General features: G+C 37.0%; 1 protein-coding gene across 2 annotated transcripts; it reads left to right on the top strand.

The window, feature by feature from the left end:
* Nucleotides 1-2,621: 2,621 nt before the first annotated feature.
* Nucleotides 2,622-25,070, top strand: LOC113107043 (acid-sensing ion channel 1A). Of its 2 annotated transcripts, XM_026269177.1 has the most exons (11): nucleotides 2,622-2,832; nucleotides 4,595-5,008; nucleotides 7,709-7,904; nucleotides 18,017-18,164; nucleotides 18,235-18,362; nucleotides 18,453-18,603; nucleotides 20,744-20,800; nucleotides 20,904-21,057; nucleotides 22,049-22,140; nucleotides 22,407-22,486; nucleotides 23,418-25,069. In XM_026269177.1, exons 2-11 carry the CDS (start codon nucleotides 4,632-4,634, stop codon nucleotides 23,538-23,540), a joined length of 1,506 nt encoding a protein of 501 aa, XP_026124962.1. In that variant the 5' UTR covers nucleotides 2,622-2,832; nucleotides 4,595-4,631; the 3' UTR covers nucleotides 23,541-25,069. The 2 variants fall into 2 exon arrangements, with proteins under 2 accessions (XP_026124962.1, XP_026124963.1); XM_026269178.1 differs by lacking the exon at nucleotides 2,622-2,832 and having other exon boundaries at nucleotides 4,612-5,008; nucleotides 23,418-25,070.
* The last annotated feature ends 766 nt before the right edge of the window (nucleotides 25,071-25,836 follow it).

The raw sequence follows: 25,836 nt of genomic DNA, 5'->3' as shown, positions 1-25,836 counted from the left end.
TTTTCCTGTAGCAAACTCAGAGTCCTAAGGAGCAGCCGAAGAAAGGTGATCAAAAAGGAGATGACACCAAAAAGCAAGGAGGTAAATATTGACAACAGCATACAAGACACGAGTGAAAAAAAAATACAAAATTCAGATGCATAGAAATATCTGAAATGTAAAATTCTTTTTATGGCTAAAGATTAGTTTGATTCATTACAACAGAATAAAGTTTCAAACGATAAACACTATATGTTATCTTGATGCAAATGAGAGAGAAGATTGCACAGTTCTTGCTCTAAGGGACAAGTGGATTTGTTTCCAGTCAAGGTATCTGTCTCTGTGTCTTCCCCTCGCAGGACAGCCGAAGGGAGAGGAGCAGTAACTTCCAGGCCTTCGTGAAGCTGGCTCTGGAGACTCTCCTGGGCTCTTGTCGACGCAAGCATGGGGGACCCCGGGGTAGGCAGGGCTGAGGTTTGCTCCTCCCACAACCCAGCCAATCACCAGCAGCCACTTGACCGTCGCCACTTGACCGACAGAGCTTGGCCTAAGCAGCAGTAGTCTGTCCCTTTTGTACCTCCTCACATGGGTCTCACGTTTGAATAACACTGGTGATTTGCTCATTGGAAGTTGGGCCAACATAAAGACTCCAGAGAGTCTGTGACCCCGCCCTCATCTGTTCATTTGACTCCGCCCATGTCATAGATCTCAGCTTTGCTGTACATGAACTGATTTACAAATAAACACGATTTCATAAACTTGCCATAATATTACATTTTGACTGATTTTTAAATCAAATAATTGATTTATTTACACACACAACACTATTCAAAAGTTTGTGGCAATTAAGATTTTTAAACATCTTTGAAAGCAGTCTCATGCTCATCAATGCTTCATTATTTTGATTGCAATAATATTTCATAATATTCAATCCAATTCACTGTTTACTGCTAAAGAAGAATGTTTTATTATTATGAATATAAAGAAAAAAAATTAGTTGCCTTTTTGGGGTGAAAATCGTATGAAAATTATACTTTTTTTAAGGATTCTTTGATAAATATAAATTTATAAACAACATAATTTATTTGAAGACAAAATCTTTTCTTACATTTTATTATAAATGTCTTTAGTGTCACTTTTGATCAATTGAATGCATCCTGGTGTGAATATTAATAAAAGACTTTGAAAGTTACAAAATACTTTTTAAAAACATGTACACTAATGTATCATGTATCTCAATTCCTCAGGCAATCAATTTTATGGCTACATAATAACAAAAAGAAATGTAGCCTCTTTTTTTGACCTACAATAACGTGCATTATGAAATAAATCCATTTTTGCCTATACTGTCCCCATGTGAACCAGCATCTGGCCTAGTAGACAGCAGAGAGAAATAGATGTAGTGTCTAACCATGCATTAGAGACAGCGCTCAGGGAATATAAAGCATGTATGTAATACAGTATTAGGCTGATGCAGCAAAACCATGTATTTGTGCCAAAGAACAAGTGTTTTAGGAGGTGCATGTAGTCTTCTAACTAGATTAGGGGTTGTGTTGGTTCTGGAAATAAAGCATATTAAATGCACTCCAGTATTTGACTACAGTGATTCTGCTTTATGGAATGTCACAAAGCAGAATGTCATTTTCTATTGACTTAACCACATCAGACAGATTGTGAGTGTGTGTGATCATATATGCAAACCCATAAACCTGTCAGAGTGATGTGAGCATTTCACTCTGAATGCACTCCAAAAAATATGCCATTCATATTTAATCTAAAGTAATGAATATTTACTGACAGCAGCGACGCTATCAAATGTGGCCATTTAACCAAAGATGGTCAAACCTGTATAAACTGGTATACTGGCTCAAACTCGTATTAAAAGATAGCAGTATATAGGAATAAATCTAATATAATCTAATCTAATCTAATATAATATAAAACTCCTGTAAATGCTTATGATTGGTCTTACCTTTATCAAATGCACAGAATTCAAAGATACATGTCCAAATACACTAAACAGGCTATAAATATGTAATTAAAAGTACCACAGTATTTCTATGGTATTCCATGAAGTGCCATATATGAGCCTTAAATATATGATACTTTACAGTATACCATGGTACATGTTCGATAAAAACAACATAGGCTACAATAATTATAAAACACTTTCAAAAGGAAAATTGGTATTAACATGCAGTCTGTGACGTACTATACTACAGTACTAAATAACTATATTTATTCACTGTACCATGGTATATAGGCTACAATATTACCAAAACATCCCCCCAAAATACCATGAAATTAACACAGTATTCTATAACGATCCATGTTCCTATGATACTCAGTTACCAAGTACTGTACCATAGCATGTACATACGCATGGGTACATGGAATAACATGGTATCCAATAAACAAAATAGGCTATACTTTATAAAATAGGTACTAGTACAAGCCTAGTATTTTAGACATTTACAATTATAGTACAGTACCATGGAGTAGCATGTCCATGTCCAATAACATGGTAATACGATCGTGGTACGTTTTTCTTATAGTACTATGATGTATGGATTCATACTTGTGTGGGTTCACGCCCACAGAACTCCCTCCCACCAACTCATCCCCCCCCCCCCCCCTCTCTCTCTCACGATTCTTAGCTTCCTCCATTAGAGCTTGAGGGTCTTCATGTGAGAGCATCCAGCGCGCGAAGCATCATTTCCTCACAGATATGTCTTTCCGTCAGTCTGTCGGACGGACGGCGGGATCGGCTGATTTCTGCGCGAACGCCGGAGAAATGTTCGGATAACTGGCATCGCTTTTCAGGTCCAACATCTTTCTTCTGAAGTGCTTCAGGTAAATGCTCGTGTGCTACAAGTGACGCTGCTGTTCGCGCTTTGACGGTCTGTGGGATTCTGTTGAGTGACACAATGTAACAAGCCAAAAGAATCGAATCGTGATTTGGCGCGTTTCACCTGTGCGCTTCTCACGAAAACAAGTCCGGCTCGCATTTCACCATAAATTCAAATGGGAAGATTTTTTTGTACTATTGTTATCTTTTGAGTTGTAACATTTTATAAATACATACATATATATATATATATATATATATATATATATATATATATATATATATATATATATATATATATAATTAATCTTTCACACCCAATTTTCTTGATATTAATGAGCCCAGGTATTTATCTTTTGAGTTTTTATTCTCGTTTATGATTTTAATTGAGAAATGTCATGTATGCTTTATATTTAAATTTTATTAATTAAACAAAATATTTATACATAGGGATATTTTACAACTGAAATCTATCTATCTATCTATCTATCTTGCATTGTGTAAATGAGAATGGGTGACTGCTTAATGGTTATGAAAATATTGTCTCAAATGAATGCCAAAGAGGCTCTAGTTGTCTTTATGCTAACATATTTAATTTGGGGCTGCAATATGTTGTTCTGATTATGAGATTTTCCTGTCAGCTGGTCTGTAGACTATAATTAAATGCTTTTGGGAACTTGGCGTAGGCAGCAAATTGCCCTTTACAAGCTCTCTGTAGGTGTCTGAACTATATACATGGGAGAAGCATTGATTTACAGTGTCTTATACTTGCACATTATGTTTTAATTTTACTACATTTCATGCTTCAGACAATAATTGGCAGCCGCTGTGTTGAAGGCCCCTCATACTGGGACATAGAGTAGCTTTTTAAGGAGATGGCAATGTGTTTGATAATTAGTCATTTCACTTCTTACACAGTTCTCTTAGAGTAACTTGATTTGTGTATCAGTGTTGTTATTGTTAATGAAACATAAAACTATCAAAAAAAGTTGTTATTTTTGTAAGTGAATTATAAAATATTAACATTAGATGCAAAACGTAATTTTGAAATATATTGAACTGAATAATTTATTCTCTGCGATGTGAAATAAAATGTCAGATTGCTTTAAACAATGGCTTCATTCCCTGTCTAAAAGTCATTTTGGGAAATATAACTGAAATAAAATATTCAATATTAGATGAATGAAATATTATATTAATAAACTATAAGAATGAATAAAATATCATATTAGATGAAAAACATAAAAAAATGACAAAATCATATAACAAAATTACTAAAACATTAACTAAAATCAGTATTGAAAACTGAAGATATGAAATATAAATAAAGTTAATTTATGGTAAATTAACATAAATAAAATATGAAAATAAATAAATGAATAAAATGTTATGTCAGATGAAAAGCTTAAATGAAAATTAGAAATGTTACCTTGGAATCTAAATGAGTACTAGAAGTACTAAAATGACTTAAATAAAAATGAACTAAAGCTAAACTTTTAAATTCAAATTTCAAAAGCATGTAACAAAATTACCAAAATCATAAAAATATAAAAAAAACCTAATTTAAAATAAAAAGCTATGAAACCATAATTAATAATAGTAAAAAACATGTAGTGACTGACATTTCACGAATCAACCCTTGTGGGAGTTTCCAGCAAGCCCAGCTTAATAGTTTCATCCCAGAAGGACTCTTTGCTGAATGATGACTCACTTATGATCACAAGAACTATTGAAGTAAAACATGTGTGTCTGTTTTTAACGTCTTAGGGAGAGTTTCACAGCTTTGCAGTGGAAGAACTGTGTGATGAAAACATCAGTGATGGATCTTAAAGTGGAACCTATGGACATTGATTATGACCAGCCACCTCCTCTCCAAGTGTTCGCTCACACCTCGACTCTTCACGGCATCTCTCATATCTTCTCCTATGAGAAGATCACGGCCAAATGCTGCCTCTGGGTTGTGTTTTTCCTCAGCTCACTGACCTTCCTCATGTACGTCTCTGTCGATCGGATTCAGTTCTACCTGGAGTACCCTCACGTCACCAAGCTGGATGAGATCACGACGCCTTTGATGGTTTTCCCAGCGGTGACGATTTGCAATCTCAACTCCATCCGCTTCAGCAGGATCACACGCAACGACCTGTACCACGCGGGCGAGCTGCTGGCGCTGCTCAACTCCAGGTCAGATCAGTCGAGGGGCTGTTGTTAAGTTTTAATAATGAGCATGAGTCACTCGCTCAGTAGATTATGCTCTCGTATTCTCTGCATGAATGCACAAGCACATTGGAGTGTAAATGATTAGTGTGCTTTTATTGAACTTGAGAAGCGGAAATGAAAATGCAGAGCTCTGGGAAGTCATGATATTGTATATATTTCTGTCACTCCTGCCTCTTCATCCTAAGTGCTTTCCTGGCAAATTGAAAGATGCAGTCTGATTACTGTTCATTTTGTATTTGTGAAAAGTGCACTCTTAAAATTAAAGCTTCCAGTACGAAGAACCCTTTTTGGTTTCACAAAGAAACTGTGAGTGGTCAAAAGGAATAGTTCACCCAAGAATTAAGGTCATTCCTCAGGCCTTCCAAGATGTAGATGAGTTTGTAGATCAGAATGGATTTGAAGACTTTAGCATCACATCACTTGCTCACCATTGGCTTCTCTGCAGTGAATGGGTGCCGTCAGAATGAACGTCCAAGCAGCTGATAAAAATATCACACTAATCTAAAAGTAACCTACAACATATTTATTTAGGACTGTTTTGGCTTTAAACAGTGCTTTATTTTTCTCTAGATTCAGATGAGATGAGTTTTTTACTAGAGGAAGCAATATTATTGATAGAGTACTCCTATTTTAGCCATAGGCAATTGTTTAGAATGAAATAAATAAATCATTAAGACATTTTTTTATCACAAACACACAGTTTTTGCTTAAAAAGACGATGGATTACTTGTGTGGATTTTTTATCAGCTGTTTGGATTCTCATTCTGACGGCACCCATTCACTATAGAGGATCCATTGGTGAGCAAGTGATGCTGCATTTCTCTAAATCTGTTCTGATGAAAAAACAATCTCATCAAACATAGCCTGAGTAAATCTTCAACAAAGTTTCTTTTTTGGGTGAACTATTCCTTTAAGAAGATTTCAAATAGCCAAAGAACATTTTGTCCAATGGAAAGGTTTGCTGGATGCTAAAGGTTCTTTACGGAACCATAAATGCCAATAAAGAACCTCTCTTTTTAAGATACATGTGGACCGTGTATCATCAGATTATATGGGTCTTATTATGCCATATTAAAATATTTAAGTAAAATTAAATCTTTGGCATGAGAATCAGTATCCGCTTCCCTCTGGCATCAGGTAGTCGTGATTTAGTTACTGCAGTGTTGTAACACCCGCCAGCTGTGATGTGATGTGGGTTTGAATTGGACTTCAGTCATGCCTGCTTCTGCATTCCAAGTGCTTCTGCACAGTGACACACACTCTGTCTCTCTTTCTCTCAATTCTATTATGTATTTGGTTTAGTGTGACACTTTTCGACATGTTTACAGAAAATTAACCTTGACTGAAAGGTTTCTGAAAGGACAGCTGAAAGGAACATGCACAGTTTAGCTGCATGGGCACAAAATATTAAATATTAATAATATTAATTAATCATTAATATTAATAATAATATTAATATTGACATTGCACCACTATATAGGCTCAGTTATGAGTGTAGTCAAAAGTCTGATTTGCATAATTTATTTTCTGTGAAATGGAAGATATTTTGAAAAATGCATAAAAAACATAAAAAAAGTCTGTCATTTCACAATGAATATTGAGTTATGTCAATTAGATTGAGAATTATGAGTTCAATAAATAAATAAATAAAAGCATGCAGGAATTAATATTTCATAAAAAGATAAATAATATACATTTTAAAATTAGACATTCATTTTCATTCTTTAACAAAACAAAAAAATATTGAAAAAAATACAAACAAACAAACAAACCTTGTTGAAAGTAACAGCTTAATCCAGCCTAAAGTAGTTTGCTTGCCTTAGTTGGTTTAAACTGGTTTAGCTGGTCTCCCATGCTGACAAGCTGACAAAACTGTTTTGAAACCATAAAACCAGAAATAATTTTGGTGAACAGCTGTCTATTTCAGCAGGGAGACTCTTCATGAATTTTTTTAAATGTATTGGAAATACATTTATTTGATGCTAAGTATACTACAAATACATTTACATATGTGACCCTGGACCACAAAACCAGTCATAAGAATTAATTTTTCAAAATTCTATTCTGGAAACTGAACAAATAAGCTGAGATACAACTATTTGAATATCTGGAATCAAGTAGTTTTTTAGAATTGAAGTTCGAACCCACCCTTTGCCGAACGTTTTTTTCACGCTTTTCAAATTTCACATCGCATTGGAAAGGCATTTATTTTCAATAAAAATGAAGTAGAAAAAAAAAAAAAAAGTATCAGGTAGCGTTAGGGTAGGTGTCAGGAGCTCTCCGCCAAAACCCTTTATCAGTGAAGCATGTTTTATTAGATTGTGCTGGTTTTAACCCTGTGAAAAAACTTTTTTTTTTAATTCAGTCAACTCTTAAATAAAAAATTCATAAAAAAAATATATATATATTAAAGCAATGCATTTTGCACTAGGTTTCACAACTTAATAAAAGCTTTAATATCCATGGTACTTTTTCATTACATTAAAGGTTCTTTATAGTGGAAAAGGTGAAATGTTCTTCACACTAAGTTCATTGAAAGGTTCTTTTGGGAGCCGAAAATCTTTTTTTCTGCTACAGCATTGCTGCAATAAAACGTATTGAGAAATGTGATTTTTAAGAGTGTACTCTCATGTTCTTCTGTTTTTTTGTTGCCTGTCTCTATAGACATGAGATTCGGGACGCTCACCTGGTTGAAGAAAGCGTAATGGAGGTTCTCAAGGGCAAAGCAGACTTTCGCTCCTTCAAGCCGCGACCCTTCAACATGTGGGACTTCTATAATAGAACAGGACATGACATGAAAGACATGCTGCTCTCCTGTCAGTTCAGAGGTTCGCCGTGTGGACCCGAGGACTTCAGTGTGGTGAGGAACTCTAGGGAAACACAGTGATAGATTTCTTTGAGCTCTTTTCACTTCAAGTCCCATTCTGCAGCCCTGCTGTATTTATTTGATGTGAATCTCTCGGAGCGCTGAAGGCTTTTTCTAGGTTTCAGCCAAATGCTGGGGTGTGATATTTGACAGTCCAATCATTTACGCTGCTGGAATGAAGTTTGTGGTTCTCGAGATTTCCCAGGGTTCACATTGTGCTGTTGAGTTGTTTTATGGCTTTCATTTCAGCAACACTAACTAAATGCACAAAAAAACTGTTTTCTCTTGTGTGTCCAGCTACATGGTACAACCAGAGCTCAACTATAAGGATGGCGTGATGGCCTGAAGCTAATGTGAGGGAGGTTTGGCCAGGACTGTCAATTCAGTTCAGTTTGCGTGCAGAGCAGCTGTTGTGCGAGTAGAAGTGCATTGAAATTTTAATTTCTACACTACAGTCCAAGGGTTTGGGGTCAGTAAGATTTTTTTATGTTTTTGAATGAAGTCACCACGGCTGCATTTTTTTGTTCAAAAATACAGTAAAAATAGGAATATTATGAAATATTATTTCAATTTCAAATAACTATTTGCTATTTGACTATATTTTATAATCTAATTTATTCCTGTGATGCAAAGCAGAATTTTCAGCATCATTACACCAGTCTTCAGTTTCACATCATCCTTTAGAAATAATTCTAATATACTGATTTGCTTCTTCAGAAACATTTCTTTCTATTATCAATAAATGAATTCAAAAGACCATGACAGTTCAAAACACAAGCCTTTCTATCACCAACTAACTGTAGCTTTCAGAGCTGTTTTTTTCTGATAGTTTGATGCATTATCAATTTTTTTTTTTCTGAGCAAGTAAGTATCCATCAGGGCCTGGTTTCCTGATAACAATTGATCTTAGAGCTTTAGAGCGTTTTCTACGAGTAATTTTGCGATCGTTTGTTATTGTTTCACATGCGTTTCCCAAAAATGCTCTTAACACAGTCGCATGTCGTTGTGCTTTAAGTGCTTTTAAGGAGTCGCTATCCGTTTGTAAAGTGCTGAAATCTCACTTTATAGAATGGCTCTTAACTGTAGTACACGACGTACAGTCGTACGATCGTTTTTACCAACTTCTTAGGCTTACGAAGCTTTTGTGAAACTCTATTGTGAATAGTAGCAGAAATTCTATTCTTTAAAAGACATAAAAATGCCAAATATATTTTTTCATATTGTAGGCTTTCCATATTCAATTGTGTCTAGTAGGGCTGCACAATTAATCGAATTTCTAATTGCAAAATATAACTCAGAATCATGAGGAACAAAGTCAGAATTGTGAGATATAAATTCAAATTTGCAAGAAGTCTAAATACGAGATATAAACTCAGAAGTTTGAATTGACCCTTCCTAAAGACCTGCCCCCACAGTTAATGTCTGACAAGCCATGCCACACATCATGTTCTCACACAGAGAAAATACATTTCGGATCAATCATGAAACTGACAACGTGCTGACAGACAAGACAGAGCAGGTTATTTTGGTGTAAACAAAGCCTCACTTTTCAAAATGTGTCATTTTTTCAAACAATAAATACAATTTATGGCTCCTTGTTTGTCGTGACCGATTGCTGTAGAGCCTCAGTTCAAGCAGTGCATGAAAAGGTCATCTCTTGCTCTATACTAGTTAAAGCCCAGAATAAACAAGAACGAACATCAGAAGGTATTTTATTTATACAAATAAAATAGCAGATATGGTGTAATGATTGGCGAGATTGCCTATCAAACAAGCTCCATGTGAAAGGGCCTACTGTAAGATAAAAAGTCGCTATTACCATTTTTTTTATAATTTTACCAAATTGTTTATCCTGTGGAGTAAACATGAATCAATAATCTTCTTCTAAAACCTACTCCAGTAATCTTTATTTGTATTTTTTAACCTTGAAATAAAATTTTTACAGTGTACTTGCCATGCATATAATACATATGCCACATGCATGTGGTAATGATGCAATACTGTGTATCAGTGCATCATGGTATTACCACATGAAACCACTGCTACAGTACTTTTTGTGTCTGAGAAGCCAGTGACTCAGACCTAAATGTTTAACTGTAAGTGATGAGAGCAGATGTGAGCAGCAGCTCGTTACTGAAAACTAGAGTTCACTATGACACTATGAGGACTGTGGTGCTGAAAGGTTGCTTTGATGATGTAACTATGTTTCTCTCCAAGTTTCCATGGCGACATGTGGGACTGACTCCCCCATCCCCATCTGAAGCATATGAAGTCTTTTGTGTGTGTTTGTGTGTGTGTTGGTGATAATGCCCTACTTATCCAAATGCCAACATGAGCATATTGTACAGGGATTTTTCCATCTCTAAATATAAATGCTTGTATAACAGCATTAGTAGTTCCCTGAAGAGCAAGTCTCCCAAAACCTCTGTGTGTTTCTTATTCCCCGATGACTTTAGCTCACCTTCCAGGCCAGGCTTTTGAAGAAAGCCTACAATCATGTTTGCTCTCTAGGCTGCTTTAAAAACTCCCACAGCGGGTCCAAAATACCCTTCAGCCTTGAAAATAGGTCAGTGTTAAATATTAGATTTGGTGTGATGTGTGAGAGAGTGTCTGGGACAGTCTATTCTTTATCTCTGTCTTTACTGACTCGGTGCTTTGGAAAAAATAGCTCAGTGAAGTGCACCAGACTTTTTGTAATTGTTAATGGAATTGGAGAGATGGCTCTCCTCGGACTGTCGACTTCACGGCCAGCCGGCTCTATTTTGTGGTTTTCATCCCTGCATCGCTACAATTAAATGCTTGATGGGTTTCATTCTGGGAGGGGAATTGCTTGCTTCATTGGCCTTGATGACGGAAGTCATTTAGCTCAAATGTTGTTTATATACTTTCCACACTGCTTTATTTGGCGCTTTCCACAAATAGGGTAAACTTGGTCATTTTTTTTCTTTCTCTAATCACTGAAGGCAAATAGTAAAAAAAAAAAAAAAAAAACTTGAAATATCTGATGATTTTCTTTGTCTGTCATCAGAGGTCTTTTTTTTCTGTTCTGTTTCCGTAATTTCTGTATCTCAGTTTCCACAAAAATACAAAGCAGCACAACTGATTTCAACATTAATAATAATACGAAATGATTCTTGAGCAGCAAGTCAGCATATTAGAATGATTTCTGAAGTATCATGTGACACTGAAGACTGGAGTAATGATGCCGGAAATTCAGCTTTGAACCACAGGAATAAATTACATTTGAAAATAAATTCAGAATCAGAATCAGAATCAGAATGAGCTTTATTGCCAGGTATGTACACATACGAGGAATTTGTTTTCGTGACAGAAGCTCCGCAGTACAACAGAATGACAGCGACAGAACATAAAACACATAATAAAGAATAAAAAATACAAATAAGTAGAGAGTGAATAACAATATACAAATGACAATTGTAGGCAAGTATATTACAAAATGAAGTTATGTATGTACATATATATTGTGTGCAAAATTTAAGTGTATACTAAGTATGTGTGTTAGATAAATAAAGTGTGTGTGTATATAAATATAAAGTGTAGTGTGTCCGCCGTTATTATAAGCTGTTCATAAGATGGATTGCCTGAGGGAAGAAACTGGTCCTGTGTCTGGTCGTTCTAGTGCTCAGTGCTCTGTAGCGTCGACCAGATGGCAACAGTTCAAAGAGGGAGTGTGCTGGATGTGAGGGGTCCAGAGTGATTTTGACAGCCCTTTTTCTCACTCTGGATAAGTACAGTTCTTGAATAGATGGGAGGGTTGAACCGATGATTCGCTCAGCAGTCCGGACTACCCTCTGTAGTCTTCTGAGGTCAGATTTAGAAGCTGAGCTGAACCAGACAGTTACTGAAGTGCAGAGGATGGATTCAATGATGGTGGAGTAGAACTGTTTCAGCAGCTCCTGTGGCAGGTTAAACTTCCTCAGCTGGCGGAGAAAGTACAACCTCTGCTGGGCCTTTTTCACAATGGAGTCAATGTGAATGTCCCACTTCAGGTCCTGAGAGATAGAGGTGCCCAGGAACCTGAATGACTCCACTGCTGTCACAGTGCTGTTCATGATGGTGAGTGGGGGGAGTGCAGGGGGGTTTCTCCTGAAGTCCACCATCATCTCCACTGTTTTGAGGGTGTTAAGCTCCAGGTTGTTGAGACTGCACCAGACAGCCAGCTCTTTTACCTCCTGTCTGTAAGCAGACTCATCACCGTCCTGAATGAGGCCGATGAGTGTGGTGTCATCTGCAAACTTCAGGAGCTTGACAGAGGGGTCCTTAGACGTGCAATCATTAGTGTACAGGGAGAAGAGCAGTGGGGAGAGAACACAGCCCTGGGGAGCTCCGGTGCTGATTGTACGGGTGCTGGATGTGTATTTTCCCAGCCTCACTAGCTGCTGCCTGTCTGTCAGGAAGCTGTTGATCCACCGACAGACGGAGGTGGGCACGGAGAGCTGATTTAGTTTGGGCAGGAGGAGGTTTGGGATGATCGTGTTGAAGGCCGAGCTGAAGTCCACAAACAGGATCCTCACATAAGTCCCCGGTCTGTCTAGGTGTTGCAGAACATAATGCAGTCCAATGTTTACTGCATCGTCCACAGACCTGTTTGCTCTGTAGGCAAACTGAAGAGGATCCAGCAAGGGCCCAGTGATGTCCTTCAGGTGGCCCAGCACCAGTTTCTCAAATGACTTCATGACTACAGACGTTAGAGCCACAGGCCTGTAGTCATTTAGTCCTGTAATTTTGGGTTTCTTAGGGATGGGGATGATGGTGGAACGTTTGAGGCATGAAGGGACTTCGCACAGCTCCAGCGATCTGTTGAAGATCTGTGTGAAGATGGGGGCCAGCTGGTCAGCACAGGATTTCAGACAGGCTGGTGTAACACAATCTGGGCCTGGTGCTTTTTTCCTTTTCTGCTTCCGGAAGACCTGGCGCACCGCATCCTCGCTGATCTGAATTGCAGGTGTGGGGGGGGGGGATGCAGGAGGTGTGAATGGTGAGAGTGCTTGATTGGAGAGGTGTTCAGGATGGGTTGCAGGAGCTGTTAATGGTGTGAACGGTAGTTTGGAGAGGCATTCAGGGCTGGTTGCAGGAGTTGTGAAGGGTGTGAATGGTTGTTGGGGGAGGCGTTCAGGGCAGGTGATGGGTGTTCTTTCAAACCTGCAGTAAAACTCGTTCAGATCGTCTGCCAGTCGTTGATTCTCTACGGTGCTGGGGGGTGGTGTCTTGTAATTGGTGATCTTCTTTAGACTTTTCCACACTGATGCGGAGTCGTTGGAAGTGAACTGAGTCCTTATTTTTTCAGAATAATTCCTCTTTGCCACTTTGATCTCCTTTTCCAATGTGTATTTAGCCTGTTTATACAAGACATTGTCCCCCTTCACGTAAGCATCTTCTTTGGCCTGACGGAGCTGTCTGAGTTTTGCAGTGAACCACGGTTTGTCATTATTGTAAATTAGTTGAGTCTTTGTAGGAATACACATATCCTCACAGAAACTGATATATGATGTTACGGTCTCTGTGAGTTCATCCAGATCGGTGGCAGCAGCTTCAAAAACACTCCAATCAGTGAGGTCAAAACAAGATTGTAAATCCTGCTCTGCTTCATTAGTCCATCTTTTTACAGTCCTTGATACAGGTTTAGCTGATTTTAGTTTCTGCCTGTAGGACGGTATTAGATGAACCAGAAGGTGATCAGAACGTCCCAAAGCTGCTCGTGGAACAGAGTGAAATGCATCCTTTATTGTGGTGTAACAGTGATCCAATATATTACTGTCTCTTGTGGGACAAGTAACATGCTGTCTGTATTTTGGCAGTTCACGGGACAGATTGGCTTTATTAAAGTCCCCGAGAATGATTAAAACAGAGTCCGGGTGTTGTTGTTCTGTCTCTGTGATCTGATCAGCGAGTTTCTGTAAAGCTGAGCTCTGTGCGCTTGCGGATGGATGTAAACACTGACCAGAATGAACGAGTGAAACTCCCGCGGCGAATAGAACGGCTTGCAGTTAATGAAGAGTGTTTCGAGATTTGAGCAGCACGTCTTCTTTAACACAGTTACATCTGTACACCACCGTTCATTGATGTAAAAGCATGTCCCGCCGCCACGCGATTTCCCCGTTGATTCTGTGTCACGATCCGCTCTAAACAGCTGAAAGCCCGGCAGATGGAGCGCGCTGTCCGGTATGGTGTCATTCAGCCAGGTTTCCGTGAAACACAGAGCAGCAGAGTGTGTGAAATCCTTATTTGTCCGAGAGAGCAGAAGGAGTTCGTCCGTTTTGTTGGGTAGAGAGCGGAGATTTGCCAGATGGATGCTAGGCAACGGCGTTCGAAATCCGCGCTTCCTGAGTCTGACGAGCGCTCCCGCCCGCTTCCCCCGTCTGCGCGTCCTGAAGCGCTTGATCAGCGCCGCCGCTCCTCCGATAACAACGTTCACTAAAACATCTGAATAATTGAAATCCGGTAAAATATCCTGTGGTGTGTTCTGCCGAATGTTCAGCAGTTCTTCCCTGGTGAAACTGATGGCAGGAATATAACTAAAGACAGGACAAACTAACAAAAACACAAAAACATATGCGGAGCTCGTCACGGAGGCAGCCATCCTGTATCGGCGCCAGAAAGTCTTATTCAAATATAAAACAGTTATTTTAAAATGCTATAATATTTCACAACTTTACTTTATTTTGGGTCAAATAAATGCAACCTTGGTAAGTAGAAGAGAAACCATAAAATGCAAACCTGACATGTTATAAAATGTAGAGCTGCGTGAGAAAAAGAACAGATCACAGTCACACACGTCAGTATTTTCTTCTTTAATAACCAAAGTCAATGTTTCAGATCTTCAGCCACAGATGAATAAATTATTGTGCACTGAATAATCTCACATGGTAATGGGACAGTGATTAAAGTGCCTTTGCATGCCGTCTGTGCTCCCACTCAACGTAAATGATGTTTACAGCTAATCATGACAGCTAATTGGACTCCAGAGTGTTGCCGTAGGAGAGAGCGGATGACGGTGGGGGGGGGGGGGGTGGAGGGGTTTGCTTAAAGAATGAAGTTCAATCAAACACTAGGTGACTAATCTATGCATCTTTAACACAATTACCCATTAAATGCTTTTAAGATGTACATTAAAAAGCTGGTAGTGACTAAATAATGAACTGGCTAACTAAAGTTTTTAGTTAGCATGTTATGCTGATGCAATAATTAATGCAGACTTTCCAGAATGAGTGCTGCTTGCTTGTGCGAAGCCAGTCATTGACACGATAATAAGATATTGTTATCCAGTTGCTAGGGTGTTCTTAGTGTTGGTATGCAAATGTTGGGGTGTTCTGTTGGTCCTAGGTTGTTTTTTATTCTTAAAAAAATGCAGTGCGACTTCTTTTCAGTATATCAGCGAGTGCACATGATCATCCAGATCTGTCTGTTTTTCACCATCTGTCCTTCTCTTTACTGTTTTACTGGTGTAATTATTTCTCCTCAGCTCCTGCGGCGCACAGGTCTTTCATACACCAGGGATTTAAATCACACATAGCCATGATTCAGGCAATCAGACAGACTGAAAGGGGAAAAAATTATACTGGGCATGTGCCTTTAAACAACAAATCTCATCCCGCCCTGTTTTTTTTCTATGTGAACATGTGCTAAGTGGATTTGTTTGAACTGTGATGATGCATCTCGCTGTCTTGTGCCATGAATGCTGTATTTTTAGGATGTTGTGTCTTTAGCTGTAGAGCTAAAAACAGATTTCAGGACCGCTCCAGAGAATGTGTATTGCTCAGAGATTTTGCATTGTCTGAGATGGTTCCTTTCTTTCTTAGTAAAATAAAAATAGATACTAATAAATCCATTTTTGACATGTGGTAGGAACATACAGCTATAAAATCATTGTGGGTAGAGGCTCAAATTTCATCTTGAAAGAAACTGATGAGAAATATTTGAGATCATAATAAGATCTCTTAAGATTGTTTGCTTAAATTAGTATTTTGGCAAATCTGGGTACAGTTTGAGACATTTTTGAGACTTGGGTCTTTTTTATTAGGAGAAAAATCGTAGAAACCTGATTCTTATAAAAGTCAGATTTCTTTAATGCTTTTGAATGTCTCTTTTGCTCACTAAGGGTGCATTTACTTGTTTAAAAGTTACAGTAGAAACAGTAGTATTCTGAAATAAATGAACTGCTTTCTATTTGAATGTACTTCTATGATGCAAAACTGAATTTTCAGCAGTCTTCAATGTCACATGATCCATGATGCCAATCTGCTGCTCAAGAAACATATATTATTATTATCACTGCTGAAAACAACTATTTTTGGGATTCTTAAATGTAACAGAAATTTCAGAACATTGTTTATTTGAAAGAGAACTATTTTGTAATGTCATAAATATCTTTAGTGTCACTTTTGATCAATTTAATGTAATCCTTGTTGAATTAAAAAAAAAAGAAATCTAATCTTACTGAACCCAAAGTTTTGAAAGTTTTGAACTTCGGTTTGTCTTTGTTGGGAGAGCTGCTTTCTCTCAGAGTTAGTCAATACAAGATGCATAACTAACACAATCTATCTTTCTCTGTTAATGTCAATTCAAGCGGTTCTACAGGGTCACTGAGTCTCGGTGGACGTCACACAGGGATGTTTCGTGGCAGGGTTTGTGTAGTGCACACAGGAGCACTAATGGATGCTGGTGTGGACAGCAGGGGAGGTCACTTTGACGCAGGTCTGACAGCTCACAGGAAACAGAGCAGAGATTCAAAGCCTCTCGAGATCTCCTGCTAGGTTTCCAACACTGATGGAGTCTTACTCAAAGGGAAATGTCTTGAAACACATTAACGAATCAAAGAGAACACAGCAAGAGGGCCGAGTCTGGTGTGTGTTCGTGCAAGCGTTTCTGTGTTTTTCACACTCGGGTCTCTGTTTCCATAGGAACCGGCTCCCTTTAATAACTCTCAGCTGGTCTACAATTAACTTTTCATTTTTTTTATTCCTCTCATTGTTTATGTCTCATGTCAGTTTCCGAGAATGGGGTGTTTTACTAGCAGTGTACAGAATTGTTACAACTCCTGTAATATGTCTTTATTTGGTTCAGATCGTTTGAGTGTCGCTGCACTTCTTTTCCGACCGCAGGGGAAAACCAAAAATGAAAACAATAAAAAGCATCTGTCATGTTAAGATACTGGTGCTTATTATTTGGCCTGTGAAGCTGGAAGATTAAATATTGTGGAAATCTTAATACATTTTACTGTTTCAGGTAATATAATGTGTAATATAATATGATCAGAGTCTGGAAGCAAAAGCAGTCGAAAATCTTGAATATAATTTTTTTTTTTTTCATGATCCCCACAGTCCAAAAGTTATTATTTTGCATCTTTGTCGAGCTATCTTGACCAAATCAGCTGCACAATATACAGTATTGCCAAGGACACATTAAATTGATTTAAAGTGAGAGTAAAGACATTTGTAATGTTACAAAAGATTTCTATATTTTAATTAAATGCTGAAATATGAAGCAGCACAACTGTTTTATTTCAACATTGATAATAATAAGAAATGTTTATTGACAAATAAATCATTTCCGAAAGATCATGTGACATTGCATGGAGCAATGGCGGCTGAAAATTCAGCTTTGCATCAAAGAAATACATTTCATTTTTAAATATATTCAATTAGAAAATGGCTATTTAAAATGTTAAATATATTTCAGAATATTAAAATGACAATTTACTGTTTTGTTTTGTTTTTTGGTCGAACAAATGCAGCCTTGGTGAGCAGAAGAGACTTACCAACCCCAAACATTTGAATAATAGTGCAAACTTCAATATAAAAATACCAGTTGTATTTTATAAAATGCATTTTTATTTGTACGTTTTGGTTACTGTATTATATGAACCATCTGGTGAGGTAGATTATTTATTCATTTATTTATTTAAACCTAAATAGTGAAAAAGCATCTCAGGCAAGCATCTCTCACATTATCCTCAAACTGTGTAAAATAAAAGGTTTTCTGTGTAAGAAATGCCACTGTTTCCACGCCTTGGCCCAGTATGTAGAAATAAGAGACAAAACATTAATATAAAAGGTATGCATTAGTTTCCTTCTGTGTGTTTTCAGGTATTCACGCGTTACGGGAAGTGTTACACATTTAACTCGGGTAACACTGGCGCGCCGCTGGTCAGTGTGAAGGGAGGGATGGGAAACGGCCTGGAGATCATGCTGGACATTCAGCAGGACGAATATTTACCTGTGTGGGGAGAGACAGGTGAGGCGGCACAAACGGATGCACACTACTCCTATATTCATCCTCTCACTCTCTCTTTTTCCCCTCACAGACGACTCGTCGTTTGAGGCGGGAATCAAAGTTCAGATTCACAGTCAGGACGAGCCTCCGTTTATAGATCAGCTGGGCTTCGGAGTCGCACCTGGATTCCAGACATTCGTTTCTTGCCAAGAGCAGCGAGTGGGTGTCAAATTAATATGCACTTTAAATGGATGGTTTTTTGTTGTTGTTTTTTTTGTTTTTTTACACTAGTAAAAAAATGTTTTCCAGCTGGTGTATCTTCCTGCTCCATGGGGCAGTTGCAAGTCGACCCCGCCGAGCTCGGATTACTTCAAGGCGTACAGCATCAGCGCCTGTCGAACAGACTGCGAGACGCGCTACCTGGTGGAAAACTGCAACTGCCGTATGGTGCATATGCCTGGTGAGTCACTGCACCGATTCCAGCAGCACTTCACTCTAATGCTGCAGTTACTGTAATGATACAGTTCAGAAGAGTCATTTATTGTTTGTGCTGTGAAATAAAATCTCAAATTGCTTCTCATGATGGCTTTATCCACTGTCTGTCAGTTTTATTAACTAAACGTAAAAAACATATTTGGTAATTGAAATATACAGCTGAAATAAAATATAAATATTAGATGAAAAATTTAAACTGAAAATTAGAAATGTTTTCTTAGCAGCTAACTGAAATAAGTTGAAGTACTAAAATTACAAAAATGAAACTGAATAAAAACCTGTATACCACAAGCTATAAATATAGAAGAAGTTAATAAAAATGTCTAAAGCATCCATAAAATGCATTGCTGTTCTGTTGTTGTAATCTCAAAATTCCTAAATGCGTCTACTTTCAGAAGGCCAAATAAAGTGCTTTTGCTTTCTCCTAGATACACACAGCATCTCCCTGACATGACTGCTTCAACACTTACTGTGTTACTGTAACAGCTTCTTTCTCTGTGTGAATATTTGGGGCGGCATTACACAAATCTTTCCACATAGTGACGTAGACATGTTGGGGCGTGTTTGAATGAGTCAGTTTAGGGGGCGTCGCAGAATCTTAACTTCGATAAATATATCTCTTTGGATTTGAGACTTTAGTCTTTGCAACTTTACAAATCTTCTTCATGCACCAAGAGCTTGTAACACTCCAAAGAGAAAAGAAAATTGAAAATTGAAGAAAATTGAAATCGCATCATTTGACCCCCAAGACATGTGCACTTGTTAATTTTCAGCATTTATATAATGAGACTGTAACCACACATCCTCCATTATATGCAAAGTCTTTAATGATAGCACGCTTATAGTGACTTGATAGTGCTTAATAATCCCATTTGTAACATACTAGCAGGTATTTTGATGTGTACTTGTATAAGTGCTTCAAGTGTCTGCCTCTAAAAAGCAACAGAGTTCCCAGCTGCTTTGAGGTCAAGTTAATCAAGCCTTTGAAACCAAATTAAACCTGCTCCTGTTAAACCGCCGCTGGCGCTGAAATGCAATTTAGTTGATTACAAAAAGCTAAATTAACATATATTAGTGTGGGATTTTAACTTGAGGCAGTTTATATCTGCAGTGAGGACTCAATGAATATTCGTTATGATGTGCAAGAACACAGTTAAAAAAAATGAAAGATAATTGGAGAGCTTGAGGTTTTTCATATTTAATATGAATTGAGAATGAATTGTGTGTTAATAATGTTTTGATCATATGCTTTTACTAAATGTTACAAAGTGTTACAAATCTTATGATTTTACTAAATTAAGCCAAACTTATTTATTTGATTTTACATGTGCATTTATGAACTAGTGTTAAGTATATATTGTATGGTATTATAGTATTTTTTCATATTTTGAGTTTATTTTTATATTTTCATTTTAATTTTTAGTTTACATTTTAGTCATTTTGTTATGTGCCTTTGACAGTTTTTGGTAAAACTTTTCAATAAGGTCTGATTTTTTTACATTAGTTAATGCATTAACTAACATTAACTAATAATGAGCAATGTATTTTACAGTATTTATTGTCGTTATTATTTTATTAAAGTTCACAGTGCATTAGCTAATAATGACAAATACAACTTTTGATTTTAGCAACACATTAGTAAGTGTTAGGATTGACTTTAAATTAATAAAAAAAATGCTTTAGAATTGTTTTTCATTTGTAGTTCATGTTAACTAGTGAAACCTTACTGTAAAGTGTTACCATTTTATATATAAATAAAATGATATTTATATTATATATTTTCAATTTAGCTTTATTTTTAGTTCAGGTTTAGTTTTTGTAATTTTAATACTTCAGACCATTTTTCTTTTGTGTAGTTTGTTTTATACACATTTTTCTTATCCATATAATGGAAGTGAAATTCTGGTGTGCTGGCAAGCTCCAAAAAGTATATAAAAACATAATAAAAGTGCACAGAGAAGGCATGAACTATACTCCATGTCTTCTGAAGCCTCACAGCAGCTTTGTATTGGAAACATCAATTAAGTCCAAACAGGAGGGAGAAAATGGTGACAGCATTGATTTTTATCCCAATAATGATACTTGGACATTTACTGCCCCTGCAGGTGATGCGCAGTACTGCACTCCTGTGCTATATAAAGAATGTGCGCATCCAGCACTTGGTAAGTTAACTTTTATCACGAATCAGTGCCATAGACAAAGTTTATCTTTCAGATGAACCACGCTTTGAATGTTTGCTGTGCTATAATTTATCTCATTACACAGATTTTCTGGTGGAGAGAGACAGCGACTACTGTTCATGTGAGACTCCATGCAACATCACACGGTACAATAAAGAGCTGTCTTTCGTCAAAATCCCCAGCAAAGCATCGGTCAAATACCTTGCAAAGAAGTACAGCAAATCTGAGAAATACATAACGTGAGTGTTACATAAGCAGTGATGCTTTGTTACCTCGGTCACATACAGTAGTACCTGTTTTCCATCACAGTTACTGTGCTTCCAACATTTTTTGAAAGGTGTTGTTTGTAATTTCTTGACTTTACTAAAGCACAAAAATGCCATGTTCACACTTATTTAGTAAACAAAAGTAGTTCACATTTATGTTTCTTCAAAAAACAATGCTACAGACAGTTATGCTCCTTTGAAATGTGTGTTCTGTGTTGGAATGTCTGTTTTGTTTTGGTCTGTGTGGTTCTACCCACTGCCAATTTAACCAATAGTTTTTCAACACCCCGGCTTGCTAGTCGGTGAAAAAAAAGTAACATATTGCAGTCATGGAACTGTTCACTTTCAGCCTTCACCATTTGCAGTAGACAGACGTAAGTGCCGTTATGTACTGAAGCTTTGTAAACAAAACGAACGGTTCAAAAACGTAAATATATGAAAGTACAGAGAGCAATGTTATGCATTTGCCGCCTTCTCATGCGCCGTCGTTACTAAGCAATGGGGTAAACAGCTGCTGGCTTGATGACACAAACGAACCATGGTTCGGACCCAAATTAAAAAATATGAATGCAGTCTAGCAGGGGAAGGGGAAGGGGGAGGGGGAGCAATTGAACTCTGGTTCAGACCTGGCCATCGTACCAAGTGTGAAAGCACCCTAAGGCTTGTCACCATCCATTGTCAGTTGTGCTGGTTGTTGTTGCATGCCCTTAATCTGGTACACACATGAGTATTGAGTCTGAGGAGAATGGGCAGGAGAAACAAAGCTCTTCAGTATTCTGAATTTAGACTGCATACTGCACCCTTAATTGATTAACTGTGTAGAGACCAGTGACTACAGTGTGCTGTGCATGTTCAAAAAAAAAAAAGACAAAAGTGTTGGATAATGTCAGTTTAACATTTTAATGTATAATGTTCCATACTGGACTTTCAAAATAATGCTAAAGATTGATGTGTGTGCTTTCAGGGAGAATGTTCTAGTGCTGGACGTGTTCTTTGAGGCTCTGAACTATGAAACCATTGAGCAAAGGAAAGCCTATGAGGTGGCTGGTCTGTTAGGTAAGGAAAACTATATGGCCTACAGTATGTTATACATTAAATATTGTTGTAATTTAAATTGTAATTTATTCCGGTGATGCAAAGCTAAAATTTCAGTGTCATTAATCTCCAGTCTTAAGTGTCACATGATCCATCAGAAATCCTTCTAAAATTGCTTATTTGGAAATTGATGAAAAAATGTCTTTACTGTTACTGTTAGGTTTCTTCAAGATATGTGAATGTCTGCACATCCTTCCAGCTCAATGTGTGTGTGTGTGTGTTGGTAGGTGATATCGGAGGACAGATGGGGCTGTTCATTGGAGCCAGTATTCTTACGATTTTGGAACTTTTTGACTACCTTTATGAGGTAAGATATATAATGTATCTGAACGGCTGTTTTGTCATAAACATTTCTGCTGGGATTTGTGTGGTGACATTTTTATAGTTATTTTATAGAATATTTTAAATTCTGTTACCCTCATGACATTCATGACAACCCAAATGACTTTATTTTGATCTGTTGAACAGAGATTTTTCTGCAGGAAGTCGCTATCCACCAGAAATCTCTTGCTCTATTATCCATTGCAATATGTGAGGCTTAAATACACTACCATTCAAATATTTGGGGTCAATAAGAGTTGATTCTATTTATCAAAGAATCCTGAAAAAAAATGGTTGTTTACAATAATAGAAGGCAGCACAGCTGTTTTTGACACTGATAAATAATAAAAAATAATAAAATAATAAAAAATTTAATAAAAAATCCTGAAGATTTAAAAGAGTAAATATTTTATTTCATACAAAGTATGGTTCAAATCTATTAACATATTTACTGACATATATCACTCAAGACTTACTGATAGAAAAATTATAAAAAATTAAATTACTGTAAACATGAAATGTGTTTTAATGTCACTATTGAAGAGGATTGTATGATCTTTGAATAATATTGGTCTTTAAATAGAAGACATTTAAAGTTTACCTGAAGTATAATTACAATAGTTTCACTGAGCACAGTCAAATATACTTCGGTGTGTCTTTAGTTGGACTTCAGCACGGCTTCTGCACAATTAAATTTCATTAAGCACAAAATCAGTGCTTCCAATTTAGCAGACTTTAATTATACCAAAAGTTAAACTGCAGGGTATTTTTATTACTATACCTAGCATGAAATAGATGTTTTTCAAATACATTTTAGTGTGTTTATCTTTCACTAGGGAGAACTTTCATTTTGGAGTGAACTAACCCTTCAAAGACAACAACTCAACATTTTTTTTTTGTTCTTTTTGTCGTTGAAGGTAATGAAATACAGGCTGTGCCGCTGCTCCGACAAGAAACATCACAATAACAACAACAACACTGATCACGGCACAGTACTCGGCCTGGATGATGTCAAATGTCACGTCAGTAAATTCCATTGACATTCCTGCAGAAGAATATTCCAGCTGTTTTCCTGCCAGTCGTAGTCAGAGGATGGCATCACAACACCAGCACGGTTGTGTTTTCTACGGATTGTTCTGGCATCTTGTGGTTGTACTCTCTCTCTCTCGCTCTCTATTATGCCTGTGTGATTTTCTAGGATTTTTCCAAAAATGTTTTGTGGTTTAATGAACAAGCTGCTTTTGATCATGTCTCTGTAGGGCAGGAATGTCAAAAACTTTTAATATTAATTAAATTGTTCGATCTGTGTGTGCCTGGCCTTTTGCGACAGAATTGCGTCCGCTAGCTTGAGGGATTACTGTATGTGTCATATTTGATTAATTCTGTGCATCTTTTAATAGCTTTTATATGGCTGTAAATGCATCGTGACAGGCGATTCATTGCACAAGGGAACACCATTACATGAGGGAACACCAGTCTAGAAGGAATACTTCACCCAAAAATAAACATTTGTGTGAAATTCACTCACCCTCAGGCCAGCCACGGTGTAGATGAGTTTGTTTCTTCATCAGGAGAGATTTGGAAATATTTAGCATCACATCATCTGCTCACCAATGTTTCCTCTGCAGTGAATGGGTGCCGTCAGAATGAGAGTCTAAACAGCTAAAACCATCACAATAATCCATCACTTAATGTCTTGTGAAGTGAAAAGCTGTGTGTTTTTATGAAACTAATCCATCATGAAGATTGATTTTTATCAGCTGTTTTGACGGCACCCATTCACTCCAGAGGATCCATTGGTGAGCAAGTGATGTAATGCTACATTTCTTCAAATCAGATCACATGAAAATCTAGCTCATCTACATGTTGAATGGCTTGAGGGTGACTACATTTCCAGCTCATTTGCATTTTTGGCTGAACTGTTTCTTGAAGGCTTGTGGGTGCTACATGATGTGAGCATGATAACACCGGCCAATGTCAGATCAGAGAGAGACTAACCATAGATATTCCCAGGGGTGCATGTGAGCTCTCTAAGGCTTCTGTCTGCAGTGTCATGTCTGTTTTGGGAGCTGGGATGCGTGTGCATGTCTGTATATGTGTCTGTTAACCTTGTGTGCCATTGGTGTGTGTGTGTGTGCATGGATGTGTTTGTCTGTTTGTGTGTCTTTGTGCATGTATATATTACATGTGATCATTTCTGGAATGAATGAGGAAAAGTTGTGACCCATATTTTTAAACAGGAAATTAAGTATTTTTAAGTATAAGTCTGTGATGCATTAGAAAGATGTGTCAAATGCCAGCAGATAGTACGCAGTGATTTGTTGTGGACTATGGTAGTTTATGAATATTTTTTCATGTCAGATTTACATTTAAGACACAATGTTTATCTCATATACAGCAGATTTTGGTCTGGTTTCCTTTCAGAAAACCATACATTCAGTTTTCAGTATTTCCTACAAAATCAGGATTGTCAAATATCAACAGTATTAATATGTAAATCAAACTTTTTCAACTGATATAATTCTGTATAATTTTGATGTTCATCATGTGGCTGTAATAAAATTAATATTAATATTAATGTAATATAATTTTTCTTTTTTTTTTAAATGAATAATCATGCATAAAATGATGTCTTGCTTACCTGCCTGCCTGCCTGGAATTATTCTGTATGCGTGCCTGTAACTTAAGATGTCATTTTGGGCCAATTTGTTGCCTTGGCAAATGAAATAAATTTAAGTATTAAAATAACTGAAACAAATTAAAATGTCAACAAAATTTCTAAAACTTGTACTCAAATTTAAATTAAAAATAAAACATATAATAAAGAATTAATATTTTGAATTATGTAAAACAATGTAAAACACAAAGGTTTGAACTCTCCAAAAAAATCCATAAGCTCTTTTTGAATTGAGGAATTCCTGTCCTCGTGGTTTCTCCCATGGAACTTTGACCTTTGGCCCCAGAGATCTGTTCTGGTATTCCTTTTATTTCTTAACAGGGGATTCTATTGTTCAAAGGGCATGTTGCCATCTTAAGCCACTCAGTGCCTTTGTTAAATTCCTATTTTGATTAATCAGTTGATGTTTTACTTGCACATGTGACTGAATCTCACAAAAATGTCTCCCATTTCAACCAAAAAAATAAAAATAAAAATTATATTTCACATAAAGCATATTTGTAGGACCAGTACAATGCATCACAATTCCCGTTCGTGACAGGTTTGCATGACTACTTTATACTTCCCATCTCACTTTATAACTTATTGATTTCTCATGCTAAGAATAGATTTTAAGCTTTACAATCAGTCCTTAAGCTAGAAGACAAATCCAGCATTGT

This window comes from Carassius auratus, chromosome 8 (assembly GCF_003368295.1).
Source record: "Carassius auratus strain Wakin chromosome 8, ASM336829v1, whole genome shotgun sequence".
Classification (NCBI taxonomy): domain Eukaryota; kingdom Metazoa; phylum Chordata; class Actinopteri; order Cypriniformes; family Cyprinidae; genus Carassius; species Carassius auratus.
The sequence above is the reverse complement of the archived record's forward strand: the minus strand, read 5'-3'. Positions and strand labels throughout refer to the sequence as shown.